The 17,212-nt window shown below is 44.3% G+C and overlaps 1 protein-coding gene and 1 long non-coding RNA gene across 2 annotated transcripts in view; one reads left to right on the forward strand and one right to left on the reverse strand.

The window, feature by feature from the left end:
- Window positions 1–3,935, reverse strand: part of LOC134444825 (glutamate-rich protein 3) — a gene marked incomplete at its 3' end in the record, with an annotated part of 4,213 nt that extends 278 nt beyond the window's left edge. The window contains exon 1 of the mRNA XM_063194014.1: window positions 3,821–3,935. Coding sequence (XP_063050084.1) covers window positions 3,821–3,935 — 115 coding nt within the window. The remainder of the gene's footprint in view (window positions 1–3,820) is intronic.
- Window positions 3,936–13,994: 10,059 nt separating this feature from the next.
- Window positions 13,995–15,244, forward strand: LOC134444824 (uncharacterized). The gene is made up of 3 exons (XR_010034115.1): window positions 13,995–14,838; window positions 14,930–15,106; window positions 15,191–15,244. It is a non-coding gene; the product is annotated as an uncharacterized LOC134444824 (long non-coding RNA).
- The last annotated feature ends 1,968 nt before the right edge of the window (window positions 15,245–17,212 follow it).

Genomic DNA, 17,212 nt, shown 5'->3' on the forward strand with positions numbered 1-17,212 from the left:
AAGAACAAGTGTAAGCATATTGTAGTGGACAACAGCAGCACAGGAAGAAAAGTCCTATTACTTTCTTGTCTATAAACATCTAATATCTACTAATACAAAAATACATAGATACATGTATTTATGTCAATGTGTCCAGTGGTACTAAGCATTCCAGCAAGACAATATGACATTGCATTGAAGAGTTGAACAATAGACTTCTAGAATTGTAGTGCAGGTGCTCATTAAGAATAGAATGTTGAGAGAAAGTGACAGTTGAGATGGAACCCTTTATTGGCAGCCCTGTTGTGATTGTCTGTATGGCAGTTAGTATTGTACTCCAAGGCAGAGGGCAGAATCACAACAATTTCTAGTTTTTAGATAGCTGTAAAAAAACTAAAAAGATTTGGCACATGTCCTTTTCACAGATTGGATTCATATCTGTGATCTTTCTTACAGTGCTGAATGAAGTTTATGTCCTTGAATGTGTCAAGTGGTTAGCCTATGGAGTTGGGGTTGTAGTCCCACCATCGTCGTTCACGTAGCAGGTAGTGATGAAGCTGAAACCTATTAGGTGGTGGGCCCAGTCTCATATCTTGTCAGTTCGTTGGTGTTAACGAGTGGCAACTTTATTTTTGCTTATATAACCCCCTGACAACCCATTAATCAATATTTTGGCTGTTGCCATCCTCAAAACTTGCACATTGATTTATAAAAATGACAACAAAAACTACCCGACCGAGTGACGTCACGTCAATGCAAAGTCAACGAGGCAGAATACAGCTAGCGCGTGCATGCTACCCGGAACCGTCAGATTTCATGGCAAAAAGTGACAAGTTGGGGGGTAAGTGGGCTCACTTGTTGTGTACATGCAAAAAAATATATTTTTCTCAAACTTTCAGGAGTGCTCTTTTTCGCTGTTAGTGTTTGACTGTCTGACCATCATTGGGCAACGAGAGATAAATGTCAAAAAGATGACAGGTCTGTTCCCTCAAAGCAATAGAGCAATGAGGTGACGGGGGTAGATTAATTCGCCAAAAAACAACGTGTCAGTAAAGAAATGCAAGCTGTGTTATTTTTTCCAGTAACAGGAAAATGGTCAGGAATGAAATGCCTATGTTGTTTCAATGATTAGGTGAATTATCTGCCTATGAAAAAAGCCCGATATGCGGATAAATATTCCCTTTTCAACTTTGAGGGGCGGAGACTTCCCATTGACTGTGCATTATGTGACGTCACCCCCAGTCTTTTTTATTTTCGTTATTTTTTAAGATCAACGTGCAACTTTTCAGCGTGGCAACAGCCAGAATATTGCTTTACATATTGTCAGGAGGTCATATTAGAAAATGTTGCCACTCGAGAGTGAGAACGAAACTCATTTTCTAAAGGAGCTACGAAATCTAGCCCACCGTCTATATGTGGCGATGGGGATTAAAGCTGGAATTGTGCTACGAATGGTAGACAACAAGGAGATGGTGGTGGTGGAGGAGGAGGAGGAGGAGGAGGAGGAGGAGGAGGAGGAGGTAAGCAGTAGACAACAAGTGTAAGCAGTAGACAACAACAGCACCGAAAAGTCCTATGACTATCTTGAGTATAATTATGCAATATTTATCTTTTAATATACTAAATATAGATGCACTAGATAGATATCGATATACTAGATACATGTCAATGTGTATCTATCCAGGGGTAGTCATGGGTCAAGTAGTTAGGGATCTGGGGTTGTAGTTCAACCCATCAGGGCCGCTGACAGCTTTGGCTGGGCCCAGGACAAAGTCATCTGAAAGGGCCCCCCACCCAATACATTCAATGTAATGAGGGCCCAATTATGGGCCCCCCCATCTCCCTGGGCCCGGGACAGCTGACCACTTTGTCCCCCCTTGTCGGCTTCCCTGCCCGCCATAATGCTGTTCACGCAGTAGCAGGTAGCGCTGAAAGTGAAACCTATGTGCCGATGGGATTTAAACTGGATACTCTACGAATGGGATGCAAGACAACAANGAGAGCGTGGTGGAGGTGGAGGAGGAGGAGGAGGTGGGGGGAAGAATATAAGAACAATGAGATGGTAAACAACAAGAACATATCAATGTACAGTATGCTGTATATCCATATTGATACTCATATTTTTCATCCCAATCTGCATCGCCCCTTGCACATCTGGGATTTAAACTGGAATTGCTCAAGGTATGGGATGCAAGACAACAAGGGGAAGGAGGAAGAGGAGGAGGAGGAGGAGGAGTAAGAGGAAGATAGGTGTCAGGTTATTTCTTTTAATAAAAGGTAAGTGCTGTCACCCATTTCTGGCACCATGTCAGGTTATCCCTTTTATTAACAGGCGAGTAATACAGAGGCTACACGGCTGTGTCTGACATGCATTGACCAGACTCAGACTGAGTGTGAGGGACTGGAACACCCCCCCCCCCCCCCCCCCAACACCCCCCCGCCCATGTTCTCTTGCTTTTAAAATAAAACCATCCACAGTATTACACCACAATAAGAAACACAGGTCTATGTCAATCTAGCTATAGGCCTATATCTGTCTATGTGATGCAAGACAGCAGGAAAGAGGAGGAGGAGGAAAGAAGGAAGATGAACAGTGCTATAATGAAATGGGGGATGGAGGGTTGGCGGGAGTGATTGACCAGTGCTCCCCATCCTTCTCCATGATTGAGGTTCCATAATCATGTTACAGTACCCCCCCCCCCCCACACACTGCTCCCTTCTTGGTGCCTGTTGGGTTATCCACTTGCACGGTAAAGGCATAAATGTAAATTTGCACTGTCTGCTGTGTTGTGCTGTTTCACTCGAGTGAGTCTTTTCAGAAATGACCGAACGGGCCCACTGGCGGGCCCATCTAATTTAAAAAGAGGCTACTGAAATAGCCTACTGCAGTGGTTCTCAAACTTTTTGTGTGAAGTACCACCTGAGAAAATATTGAGCTCTCCGAGTACCACCTTGACAACCAACATTAGAATATCGCAGTAAATGCCTTCCATATTCACTTTTGCCAGTCAATACAGGAGAGGTTCATAATGGCATCAAGAGCTACGGTCACATTCAGTGCAAGTTTGTTTTTAAATTTCTTGCTTGCCTAGTATTATTCTGCATTATGTTTTCAGATTCATACAATTCAATATTACAAAATGTGAGACCAAAGAGACATTTTCAACTGCAACAACTTGATCAGCCTTCAAATCAATGCACAAAAAATTAATTCTTCCAAGTACCACCAGAGATGTCTCAAGTACCACCAGTGGTACACGTACCACAGTTTGAGCACCACTGGCCTACTGTACATAAACCTGTATGAGGGAGCACATGCAGAATGTATACATGGCAACACTTTCACATTTACTTTCAAGCCAGTTCATCCAAGAGTTTGAAGAGGAATGTATATCATTGTAAACAAGTGTAAACATGTCTCCTGTTTCTAAACACTTCAGGTGTAACATGTTTACATGTATACATACATACACATACACATAGCCTTCATGTAGAGCGGTATGATATGTTTGTAATATGGTTTGCATCAGAGTCATTGCAACACTAGCAGTATATTACTACATATTTGCAACCTTTTAATATCATACCACTAGTGTTGTAATTACAGTACTTCTACTTCTATGTTATAGATATCTGGTTTGCATACCAGAATATTCCTCCTTTGCTAAGTAGGTCCTCCTTGTGTTTCAGACATGTAAAAGTTTTATCTTTTACCTGACAAGTTTCGACAGTTCGTCCTGAAGATGACGACTCTCATGAAGGACTCACTAAAATTTGAAGTGGCCCCTCAAATCAAAAAAGTTCCCCACCACTGTATTAAATGAATGTCATGCAATGTCACCTTCTGGCTGGAGCAGTCCCTTGTATACACAGTGGTTCTGTCCCCCGCATATTTGCTGCATCACTTTCACCTCATCTTGGGTTTTCTTCCTCAGGCCTTGGCCTGTGTAGACCATGGTCACAGTGACGTCAGCCTTCTGGGCCTCCTTCTTTGGCCTGTTTGAGATCTAACAGCAGAGACAGACAGTTAAACAAACAAAATTAGGGGTTGGAGCTGGAAGCAATGTCCTATATCCTTCAGTTTTTGGTATTGCTAATAATTTTGATAATTTGCAACATGTAATATTTTGTATTTATGCTACATAGTACCTAACTAAGCCTAAGGTAGGCCTACTTATTGTTACATTTTGTTATATAAGTTGTTGTGCTGTACCTAATAACCCATTAAGCTAGGCTGCGACATCTGTGCAATCTTTAAGGCTGAGGCATGCATTTACCGCCTACTGTGTTGATAATTCTTAACATTTCTTTTAAGACCCATTATGTCTTAATGGGTTGATGTAGCAGGGACAGAAACATGGAGCATTTTATTATGCTGGAACTATTGTATTTTACTGTTTCAATGTTTTTATGTTAAATTATTTAATTAAAGAGTTCTGATGAAAAACCTTCTAAAAGCCATGGCACAAATCTGTACATTTTCATTTTAAAAAGCATTTCCACCCAGTAATCACAATCAAACACAAATGGTTCAAATAAAGAGTTGGAAACAAGTAACTAAATCTTCAGTTGTCCAACTGAAGACCTCTAACAATTCTAATCAGTTCCAGGTGAAACTTTTCATTTTGTGTAACAAGCACCTTCAAAAATCCAAAAGAAAAGGCATTTCGCTGAACCTGGCTCTTGCTAGATATGTGATTCTTGGCTTAACTCGGAACCACATTCTTCAGGCGAGAGCTAGATTATTGATTTGTTTTTGCTTGCATTGGTTGTTTGAGTGTGCTATTTCACAGCTATCTTTACATGCATTTCATGCCTTTGCAGAGGTCTGCACTCTGTCACACTGCTGTCTATTTACATTAAATAACATAATCACCCTGTTGAGGAGGATTTAACATAAACCATTACGTAGCATGTACGATACACTCACACAGCACACGACACACGACACACAAACCGTCACATTGTTGGTGGTCCTTTGCGCGGTGGAGGAAGCGTTGGAGCCGCGTCGGTTGGACAAATAAGGGCAGGACTGACTCAGCGAGCCCCTGGCCAGCTTCCCTCCCCCCGTGATGGATGGCAGGTACTGATGCTCCTGGTGGCTGGCCTGAGATAGCAGGCTCGTCCGGCTCGCCTGTGGATATAAACGTATAAAGACACAGACACGACTGTGAGGACAGAACAACAGCGGTTCAAAAACTCAACTACAGAGAAACAGAGATCTGGTCTGGTAGGACTAATAGCCTGATGAACCAGAATAAATATGAGAGTGGGTGGCGCTAGTTTACAGTGCTAGGCTAGTATTAGATACCCTATTAAATAGCCAGGCTGACCTGTGGATAAGGCACAGACATAACTGTGAGGATGGAACAACAAATTCAATTTTGAATTCGTTATTAGAGGATAACCCCTTGAGATGAACATAATGGGGGTTATGAGGGTCCTCAACAGAGGATCCAACTCAACTACAGAGGAATACGTCTGGTTTAGTAGACCTAGACACCCTATTGAGCCACCAGGCTTGCCTGTGAATAAGACACCACTGTGTGAACTGTGAGGAAACTATTGTGGGCAGCCGTGGCCTAGTGGGGATAAGGCGATGGGCTTTAGATTAAAGGGTTGTAGGTTTGAATCCCACCCTTCCACTCAATGTCTCTCCCCATGGCTGAGGTGTATCTAGTCCCACATTGCTCCAGGGACAGTGTCAGCCAAGTGTAATGTAATGTAATATATAACCAGAGATTCACAGGCATCTGTGGGTTGCTGTGGTGCAGCACACTGATATACACCCATGCCACTTGGGGCTCGTGTCCATGGGGACCCACTGTTCGGGTCTGGATTGGGTCATTTCCCAGACCTTCTGTTCCTTGCCCATCTCTCTTTTCTTATGATATCCTATCTGTTTGCCAGGGTCTTGACAAGGGCTGGGCTGGTAATCTGGCAAACAGGGCATGTTCCAGGTAGGCTGACAGTCATCAGGGGCCAATGCTTGTATTGTTTGTTCGTTTGTTCCCTTGGAGACTGGCCCACAATTTAGATGGGGTGGCCCAGCGGACTGTCACTGAGCCCATTTTAATTATAGTGTTGGGGGTGGGGTGAGGGGCCGGTCTTTGCTAAAAATGCCTGGGTCAGTATGTAGTCCAAGGCCAGCTCTGACAACACAAAAAGCTATAGAAAGACACAGACCTCCGGTCCAGTCTGTTCTGAAAGAAGCCTGGCCTTATGGCCATCCATACATTTCCGCTAAATGATAAATTCCCTACTCAAGGGTACATGGCAAGACCAGGCTCGTCCGGTAGGCCTAGAAAATCTAATAAGTCATAATTTATTAATGAAGGATGACTTACACTGTAGACTCAGCTGAGATAGAGCATATAGGAATTCACTGGCCGGCAGAAGGTCATTTGTACGCATGACAATAAGCAGAATATTATTCTATACTATTCATGGCAGAAGAAGCATTGATTTGTAGATTTGCCCAAGCCAATCAATACGGCAAGACTTTCTTTTAACTACATCTAAAGGCTACAGAGTACAATAAGTCATTAAAGCTGCACTTTCTAATTAACCGTCAGTGGAAGTGGTTCAATGGGTGGGAAATGTGAGCCGCACACTCTAAAAATGTAAAGGCCCTTAAGTTGTTCTTTAAAGTATTGAAGTGGAAACCCTGTGTTGAAGCATTACGGACAGTGAAAAGCTTGTGCACATTATAAATGTCCCTTCAGGGCCTGGGATCATAATATACTATACCAGCGGTTCTCAATCTGAGGGTCGGGACCCCTAAAGGGGTTGTGGGGGTACTGCAGGGGGGGAGCAGAGAGAGTAGACTTGGCAAAAAAAACACGAAAGCCATTACATTACACTACACTACACTTAGATGACGCTTTTTGAAATTCAAAGTGACTTGGTTACAGTCCCTGGAGCAATATGGGGTTACTGTAGGTGCCTCGCTGAAGGATTTGAACCTGTAACCCTGTGAACCAGCAACCCTGTCCAACTCCTTAACCATTACACCACAGCTGCCCGAAACCACAGGTTAACGGTTAATGTAATTGCACAAACTGATAACAGTAAGTCCCTATTCATGTATGGTAAATAATGTATTAACTTTTCGAGGGGTGAGGGTTGTTATATTGCTCTTTTGAGAACTGTTGCCTCCACAGTTCTTTAAAACACTGAAAAGAAAAAATGATTCTTTCATAATTCTTTCATAAGATTGCTCTGAGGAACTAGTACTGGCCTCATTATAATTCAGTGCGTGGGAATTGATATCCCACACCACCAAAAAATGAACTCCCTCTATTTTGCACAGGTGTAGGTGTACTGTATAAGTTTATCCTTAGGCCACGTTCATGCTGTGTAGGCCAGAGGTGTCAAACTCAAATTGACTGAGGGCCAAAATCAAAATCTGCAACGAAGTCACATTCGAAACTCAACATTTATTTTAAAAAATGGGTTAATAATGCTTATATTTAAATGTCACAAATAGATTCCCATCATAGTTCAAATCTGGCTGCACATACACGCATTCTGTTGCATACGAGTGTGAGAAAGTTTCATCTGGGCCCACTCGTATTCCTGTGACACACCAAATTTCATGTTCCACGTCTAAAAATGCTATATTCCTGTAATGGTGTGTGAAGCGAAAGCCCATTGGGAAACTCCATTGTCATTGTGACACAGCACTCCACAGCACACAAGTGAACACTGCACACTGCCTCACATTTATGCCTCACCCATGCAAGGGGGCAGCCCTCAATGGCGCCCCTAGGGAGCAGTGTGCAAAATCACTCAGCGTACCTCAGTCATGGAGGAGGATGGGGGAGAGCACTGGTTGATTACTCTGCCCACCAACCTGACTGGTCGGGAATGGAACCAGAAACATTTAGGCTACAAGTCCGACACAACCTAACCGCTTACCTATGACTGTTCATGACTGTGTGTGGGCCAACTGTAACACATCTAAAATTGTAATACATCTGACATTTGAAATGATCTTGAGGGCCAAAAAAATTAAGCCGCGGGCCAGATTCCTCCACCCCCCCCCCCCCCCCCACCCCCCCCCCCCCCCCCCCCCCCCCCCCCCCCCCCCCCCCCCGGTATGTATGTATGTATGTATGTACGTATGTACGTATGTATGTATGTATGTACTGTATGTACTGTATGTATGTATGTATGTATGTATGTATGTATGTATGTATGTATGTACGTATGCACACATATGTCCCACTTCTCTCCCACTCTGTCCTGTGCTAGTCCCCTGCGGAGGAGACTCAAGTGCACTGCAATGTAATTTCATCTTGCCTTCAGAGCCTGATCCTTGAGCACCAGGGGAGGAGGAGGAGCATGGAGGAGGAGATACCCCCTGCTACCCGAGGAGGGGTCCAGGGGCAAGGGGTGGAGGTACAGAGGTTGGGAAAACATCTCCCCTCTTCCCGTCAGCGACTGGGTCTGCATTCCAGGAAAAAGAAACACACTGCTGTCAGAGTCAAAGTCAAGGTCTTGAGAATAAATAATATGGGGGTCAGTTTGTTTATACAGTTCGTATGGTTGTGCTTTTTTTTCTACGCGTTTGAGTAATCAGTTCAAACTTTCTCAAGGAGCGGAAACTATGGGGTCGAGCTAACTTCACTTCACTGGACATAATTTAATTTATAAGAGGCTTTCAAGAGACTTAATTTTTAAGAGGCTTCTCCCATCTCTCTAATGTTGTCTTTGCCAATGCTTGACCCCATGAGAGTTAAAGAGGGTTTTTTTTTCAAATGTCATTTAAACCGCTGACGACTATGTTAAGAGGCTACAGTGGAAATGACTGGAAGAATATCCCATGCTGTTTTATCTTTACACACAGGATGGAACTGGAAATACTACTGTGTGCCTAATCTTGTCGCACTGGCACATTTTTACAAGTCCATCTTTTTACAGTCTATAAGTTTCAATATGATATAAAGAGGGATCTTTTTTGGTACCCTTTTAGGTGTCTTGAGGTGGTTTTACCATTAGAATGACTGGGAAACTACCTGGTGCCCCACCAAATTGTCAGCCCTGACATAGTAAATACATTACAATGGTTGCTACAATATAGGCCTATTGTATTTCCCATTGTAAACATGCATGAAATATGACAATACATATAAAAAGTAAAGGAATGGCTCATTTAACTCTCTTGAATTAGTAAAACATTGATTATAGTTATATTACTTATATTAGCTATATTATCTCTTAATATCTGCATGCAGTAATATTGGGTAGAATTAACTGACCGTTTTACACTGACCGTAAGAGAACTATGGAGTGGGACCAAATGTTATCTGAAACTGAATTAATGTATTAAGTCCATTTTTTTTTTTACAGTCTATAAGTTTCAATATGATATAAAGAGGGATCTTTTTTGGTACCCTTTTAGGTGTCTTGAATATGGAGCATAAGTGGTTTTACCATTAGGCAGACTGGAAAACTACCTGGTGCCCCACCAAATCTAAAGGGGTCCCAAACTGTCAGCCCTAACATAGTAAAGACATTACAATGTTGCTACTATGTATTGTATTTCTCACTGTAAGCATGCATGAAATATGACAATACATGTTACTATATATAATACAATATACATTACTTATACACTATACTACTAATGTGTAAATAACATATATATTACTTATATTAGCTATATTATCTCTTAATATCTGCATGCAGTAATATTGGGTAGAATTAACTGACACAGGCCGTAAGAGACTTATCTCGGAATGGGACCAAATGTTGTCTGAGGCTGAATTAATTTCAATTCTTTCAGAGTTACGCATATTGACACTGGTATTGTAAATGTGTACAATGACATGCTTGTTTCTCCTGCTAATGTAGCCTACTGTACATCAAACCAAACGATGTTGTAAATGAGGACATTCTGTATTTGTCTGCTCAGCTCTATAATCCTGGACATCCCACCCTGTCGCACCCACCCCACACACCTCCACATCTTTGCCTCGTGTCGGGTGCTGTTTGAAGGAGGTGTCCAGATTGAGGCTCTGGCTGTGGCTTCTGGTTCTCCTCAGAGGCTTTTTCTGAGACGGCCCCATGGCTGATTTCTCACGCAGAGCCTGTCACAGAGGCGTGCAAAAATCAAACCACTCTTCATTTATGGTCTATGAAAGAGGTGTGCAGGAATCAAACCATAGCAAATGAAAGAAACGGCATGTTGTTTTTTTGTGGATGTTTCACTTGATTGGTATCATTATTTGGCAGACTTATATTTGTCATATATTTTTTTTACATTTGTCAACTCCTTAGTAGGGACATCATTACATCCATGTGCCATTTCACAGTAAAATTTCAGCTCTAGACCTTCATCAGATACACCAATAAAGGTATACATAACAACAAAATTGTGTTAATTTAACACTTTAGTTGATTTAAGATCTTCTAGAGTTCTCAGAGTCCCCTCTTGGTCCCAGAGTACTCACTACATGTTGATTTAACACTGTATTTTCTACTGTGTACTAGGAGGATCGAATAAATCAGGTGCTGTGAAATGCCCAGTGTGCAGGAGCTTTTATAGGCGTACGTACGTACGTACAGTACATCTCCTGATCAGTGACCTACTGGGTCATTTCCTACGCACCCACAATGTGAGGTGTGCAAAAAATGCACAAGTTCTAGGTATGTTATTGTTAACTCTTGTGTAGAATTAACACTTTTGTTTGTGGTCACACTATAGCCCATCAATAATTAATTGATAAACACATCACCAAATATTTGTTTTGGCTGGCTGACTGAGACAGCCGTGCTAGCACACAGCATAATAATGACATACAGACAAACACATAGACACATATCCAACAGACATCCAGACAGATGTGTGTCTGTATGTTTATAAAATATTCATAAATGAGAAATACTGTAGTATAAGGCAATGGTGGCTACACCACAACAAACAACAGCTGAAGTATAGTAAGTGTTAATGCACAATGAATGGCCAATAAATGCGTATATTAGGACGTTGGGTTTCTACAAAGCGCTCCTCATTATTCATGAGGTGAAACACAATAAGTGATTGTCCTCTGCCTGGCAGGGGTGTGCTGCTGGTGGCAACAGAAGGCAAGAAGCAGGCAGGTACAGTATCCTGTTCAAAATACATTATGGATGAGCAGAGGCAGGCTCGCTCGCTCTCTCGCTCTCTCGCTCTCTCTCTCTCTCTCTCAGATTTTCTCGGACAGGAGTGTACGAACTCTCTGGTTAGCAAACAAAAAACTTTGTGCTGTACATGTATACACATTCTCCCACATATAACAATCTATAGGCCTATGTGGGATACAGTGAAAGACTCTCTCAGATTGCCTCAGACAAAAAGACTGTGTGAACTCTCTGGTTGGCAGAAGCAAGCAAAAGCTATATTTTATGCTGTAGGCCTAGATAGCTTATATGTATAGAAACAAACTAAAAAAAAAATCAAAAATCTATACAGAATCTATACTGAATACGCAATGCGTGGTACTAGGATAAATTGGAAAACACAAGTGTGACAGATTGGTCTACACCCCTCAATCTGACGGATTTTGGTCCTTTGTCTGTGATTGGCTGGCCCATTACTGGCAGGACTTTTATGTTGATAAATGTAGTTTTTGGACGTGACGTGGGTCTCTTTCCGCCCCGCTGTTGTTTTGCCGGCAAAGGACGCCGGCTGGCGTGTGAGCTGCTGCTAACCGTGATCATTATCCGGTAGATTTGGTACCTTCAGGTAGGCATTTAACATTCATACTTCATGATGTGTCCGATCGCCGTATTGTCTGAATTACGGACCTGATTATGTGACTGCATTCCACTTTTAGCCATTCTTGCGTGGAACCGCACTCTGCTGTGAGCTGGTGTTCACTGCGCGCTGCCTATACTGCACCAGTGTGTTGCCCATCATCTGTGCCCTGTGGCAGGCCTGATTCGTGGTGCTTACGCTGGCTTGGAGTGGCCACAGTGGTTGGCCCCTGGGTACCTGACTGCAGTCAGTGGATGGTAAGCTGGCCTATGCTACGTTGATGTTGTTGCTCCGATGGTAACGATGACCTTAGTCACTAAATCTACCCTCACTTTCCTCAGTGTGTGGTCCAAATTGCGATTGTTCCGAACCACGGATCTATGATCAGGTTAGCGTGCCTCTCTGACGCTGTAAGTATTCATTTCTTCCTCTTGATTGTCGCTGTCACCGATTACCTCTAGGCTAGTGAGTAATGGGTACCTGTTTGTTAACTTACAGGGGGATTGCTAGCTACACTCCTCGGAGGTTGCTGTTTTGTTGCCGTCACACTCTGCGCCGGTTCCGACTGGCTCCACCTGCTCGTCCTGTTTGTGTTTGGTTTAATTATTTTTATTTTCTGGCCCATTTCTTGGGGACGCCAGCCTCCTCGCTGCGCACTGCGCAGGTCTAGTTACCTGTGTGTGTTGTGAGTGCGTGTGTGTCTGTGCGTCTGTATGCGTGTGTGATTGTCATCTAGGCACGGCACCGGAGGCAAGTGTACACCCCCTTCAGTCAACCTACAGCGGTGTAGTTCTCCCCTCTCTCTTGCTATACAAAAGTTAAGTTGCATCTAGTCATCACTGTGTATGCAAATTGTGTAATACATTAGTATGTGTCATTCTCGCTATTGAGTGTCTCTCTCTTCTCTCCTCCCTGGATAGGTATGGAGTTGCCATAGTGCGCCGGTCTTCGGGTGGTGGATTCCCTCACTTTTCCATTGCTGTGTGCACTTGGGTGACTATTACTATTTTGCTGCGTGTAGTAGTAGTAGACGTGTGTTTTCTTTTATTTTGTGTGAGTACTATCTTTATTGTGTGTGTTTATTTTGTGTGGCCTTTTCCCTAGTCTTTAACTATCCCTTTTCAACCGTGCTGCTATTGGTTAGCCTAAGCCTAGCTTTTCCCCCCCTTTAAGAGTGATACCATTGCCCTGTCTCCCCCGTATTGGGGCGGTTCGTACGAGTGAGTGTAGCCTCCCTTCCTCTCTCGCACAGGTGCCGTGCGTGTGTATGCGTGGTGTGTGTTTGTGTGTGGCCATTGGCCATATTGCTCCACATAACGGCCCGCTAGTGGGCGTCTAATAGGGATCAGTGCAATATTGTCTTATACCATTCATCCATGTTGTATTCCGTAATGTATTACCAATTGTCCCCTATGCATCACCACTGTACGTTGTACATTTGAACTTACCTGACTTCAATGACCTGCATGTATATTTTATTGATCTGTATTACTATTGTATTTGTGAAAAGAGAATAAACTCCTGCCTAAGAGTGCTCCGAACCTGTGTCCTGGTTTACTAATTTGGGGGGTAATTTCACTCCTAGGTTTCTTCCCCCACCCTAGGTGGCGTAGTCGTGCAAGAGCTGAGTTGAATTTAACTAACTGTAAACGTGCCACTGTTACAACTGGCGTAGTCGGCAGGATAGCACTCTTAAGGCAGAGTTTTGCAAGTATGTTGTGTGCATTAAGTGGTGTTGCTGTTAATTTGACTGTTTGTTTCTCTTTCATCAGGAGCGAGGAGCGTGGGCCGGTGCGGTTCCGGGGGTAGGGTTGGCAACAAGGCAGCAACTTCCCATTAGCCATTCGAGTCTGCCCTCAGGTAGGGGATTGTTTTTTGGTATCGGTGGCATCGTTGAGACGGAGGAGGAAATGCAGCAACTGCGAGACTTGATTGCTTGGTTATGGGATAGCGGCGAGCACCTTTGGCCGGCTAGCACGGCGGGGTTGGGGGGGCATTGTATATAGCATTGGATTGGATAGCGGCAGTTGTACTGCCGGGTCTCCACGTTTTACGCTCACTGGTTCCCCTCTGTACCAGAGGCTGGGTCCACAGGCGTGTCATTGTGTAATAGCGGCAGCTAGGCTGCCGGGTCTCCTTGTCTTACTGTTACTGGGTCCCCTCTGTACCAGAGGCTGGATTCACTGGTCATGTGTTGTGGATAGCGGCAGTTAGGCTGCCGGGTCTCCTTTGGTTGGATAGCGGCAGTTGGACTGCCGGGTCGTCATGCGTCATTGCAACTGGGTCCCCTCTGTACCAGAGGCTGGGTCCATTGATATTGTACTATTTGGATAGCGGCGGTTAGACTGCCAGGTCCCCATCTCTTGCTTTGTCACTGGGTCCCCTCTGTACCAGAGGCTGGGTCAGTTGGCCTTGCGTCATTTGGATGGTGGTAGTTGGACCGCTGGGTCTCCTTTAGTTGGATAGCGGCAGTTGGACTGCCGGGTCGTCATGCGTCATTGCAACTGGGTCCCCTCTGTACCAGAGGCTGGGTCCATTGATATTGTACTATTTGGATAGCGGCGGTTAGACTGCCAGGTCCCCATCTCTTGCTTTGTCACTGGGTCCCCTCTGTACCAGAGGCGGGGTCAGTTGGCCTTGCGTCATTTGGATGGTGGTAGTTGGACCGCTGGGTCTCCTTTAGTTGGATAGCGGCAGTTGGACTGCCGGGTCGTCATGCGTCATTGCAACTGGGTCCCCTCTGTACCAGAGGTTGGGCCCACTGGCGTTTTCCCCTCTCTTTTAGCCACACTAAGGCCTGTCTAGGTTGGTTAGTTCCCTGGGATTCCTTGCAGTGGGGAACCCATGATTTGAATCGGTTTGTCGTCGAGGCGCCGACACAAAAGGTGGGGGTAAATGTGACAGATTGGTCTACACCCCTCAATCTGACGGATTTTGGTCCTTTGTCTGTGATTGGCTGGCCCATTACTGGCAGGACTTTTATGTTGATAAATGTAGTTTTTGGACGTGACGTGGGTCTCTTTCCGCCCCGCTGTTGTTTTGCCGGCAAAGGACGCCGGCTGGCGTGTGAGCTGCTGCTAGCCGTGATCATTATCCGGTAGATTTGGTACCTTCAGGTAGGCATTTAACATTCATACTTCATGATGTGTCCGATCGCCGTATTGTCTGAATTACGGACCTGATTATGTGACTGCATTCCACTTTTAGCCATTCTTGCGTGGAACTGCACTCTGCTGTGACTGGTGTTCACTGCGCGCTGCCTATACTGCACCAGTGTGTTGCCCATCATCTGTGCCCTGTGGCAGGCCTGATTCGTGGTGCTTACGCTGGCTTGGAGTGGCCACAGTGGTTGGCCCCTGGGTACCTGACTGCAGTCAGTGGATGGTAAGCTGGCCTATGCTACGTTGATGTTGTTGCTCCGATGGTAACGATGACCTTAGTCACTAAATCCACCCTCACTTTCCTCAGTGTGTGGTCCAAATTGCGATTGTTCCGAACCACGGATCTATGATCAGGTTAGCGTGCCTCTCTGACGCTGTAAGTATTCATTTCTTCCTCTTGATTGTCGCTGTCACCGATTACCTCTAGGCTAGTGAGTAATGGGTACCTGTTTGTTAACTTACAGGGGGATTGCTAGCTACACTCCTCGGAGGTTGCTGTTTTGTTGCCGTCACACTCTGCGCCGGTTCCGACTGGCTCCACCTGCTCGTCCTGTTTGTGTTTGGTTTAATTATTTTTATTTTCTGGCCCATTTCTTGGGGACGCCAGCCTCCTCGCTGCGCACTGCGCAGGTCTAGTTACCTGTGTGTGTTGTGAGTGCGTGTGTCTGTGCGTCTGTATGCGTGTGTGATTGTCATCTAGGCACGGCACCGGAGGCAAGTGTACACCCCCTTCAGTCAACCTACAGCGGTGTAGTTCTCCCCTCTCTCTTGCTATACAAAAGTTAAGTTGCATCTAGTCATCACTGTGTATGCAAATTGTGTAATACATTAGTATGTGTCATTCTCGCTATTGAGTGTCTCTCTCTCTTCTCCTCCCTGGATAGGTATGGAGTTGCCATAGCGCGCCGGTCTTCGGGTGGTGGATTCCCTCACTTTTCCATTGCTGTGTGCACTTGGGTGACTATTACTATTTTGCTGCGTGTAGTAGTAGTAGATGTGTGTTTTCTTTTTATTTTGTGTGAGTACTATCTTTATTGTGTGTGTTTATTTTGTGTGGCCTTTTCCCTAGTCTTTAACTATCCCTTTTCAACCGTGCTGCTATTGGTTAGCCTAAGCCTAGCTTTTCCCCCCCTTTAAGAGTGACACCATTGCCCTGTCTCCCCCGTATTGGGGCGGTTCGTACGAGTGAGTGTAGCCTCCCTTCCTCTCTCGCACAGGTGCCGTGCGTGTGTATGCGTGGTGTGTGTTTGTGTGTGGCCATTGGCCATATTGCTCCACATAACGGCCCGCTAGTGGGCGTCTAATAGGGATCAGTGCAATATTGTCTTATACCATTCATCCATGTTGTATTCCGTAATGTATTACCAATTGTCCCCTATGCATCACCACTGTACGTTGTACATTTGAACTTACCCGACTTCACTGACCTGCATGTATATTCTATTGATTTGTATTACTATCATATCTGTGAAAAGAAAATAAACTCCTGCCTAAGAGTGCTCCGAACCTGTGTCCTGGTTTACTAATTTGGGGGGTAATTTCACTCCTAGGTTTCTTCCCCCACCCTAGGTGGCGTAGTCGTGCAAGAGCTGAGTTGAATTTAATTAACTGGAAACGTGCCACTGTTACACAAAGATACAGTATGACCCAAAACCATGCAATGAACTAAGTGTTCCACACCCCAGATATATATAAAAAATCAGGTCCAGTCAAAATAACAAGGCTCAGTAGCACAATGCGTGACTCAAACTTGCCATGAAGCATATAAAACAAATACAATTACTCACTCGGCCATTCCCAGACACCGATAGTATCGAACAATAACAGGGTGAAGGGGGGTTGCAAGATTTAAAAGCTTTTGTATGAAAAATCTGCGCTGCGGGGCCTATTATGTTAGTTCAAAAATGTTGTGGCACAGATGGTATCACTTCACCAGCTTTCCACTCAGAACAAAAATGCTAGCAGCCTCCATCAAATTCTCAGACAGCACACTATTACACAGACCGCTGCATCCATTTTAACAGTACAATCATTACCACGGTGTATAGCCTCATGATGTGTACCGTTCCGTCAGTGGAACACTGGAATAGTCACTGAAAAGGAAGACTTCACTATTATCATAGCAGTACACTATTACATTACATTACACTGAGCCTTTTTAGTAATACGTACATTATGACTTAGTCCATGTCATTCTGGTAGCAAAGTTATAACAGGGGCTTCGTCTTAACTGAACATTCTTGCACACTGTGCAAAGGAATACGCCCAGTGTAGAGTTGAGGAGCAGTATGCAGTATAGATGTTTCTGTAATGTCACTATACAAGGTAG

Source organism: Engraulis encrasicolus, unplaced genomic scaffold (genome assembly GCF_034702125.1).
Source record: "Engraulis encrasicolus isolate BLACKSEA-1 unplaced genomic scaffold, IST_EnEncr_1.0 scaffold_762_np1212, whole genome shotgun sequence".
NCBI lineage: Eukaryota > Metazoa > Chordata > Actinopteri > Clupeiformes > Engraulidae > Engraulis > Engraulis encrasicolus.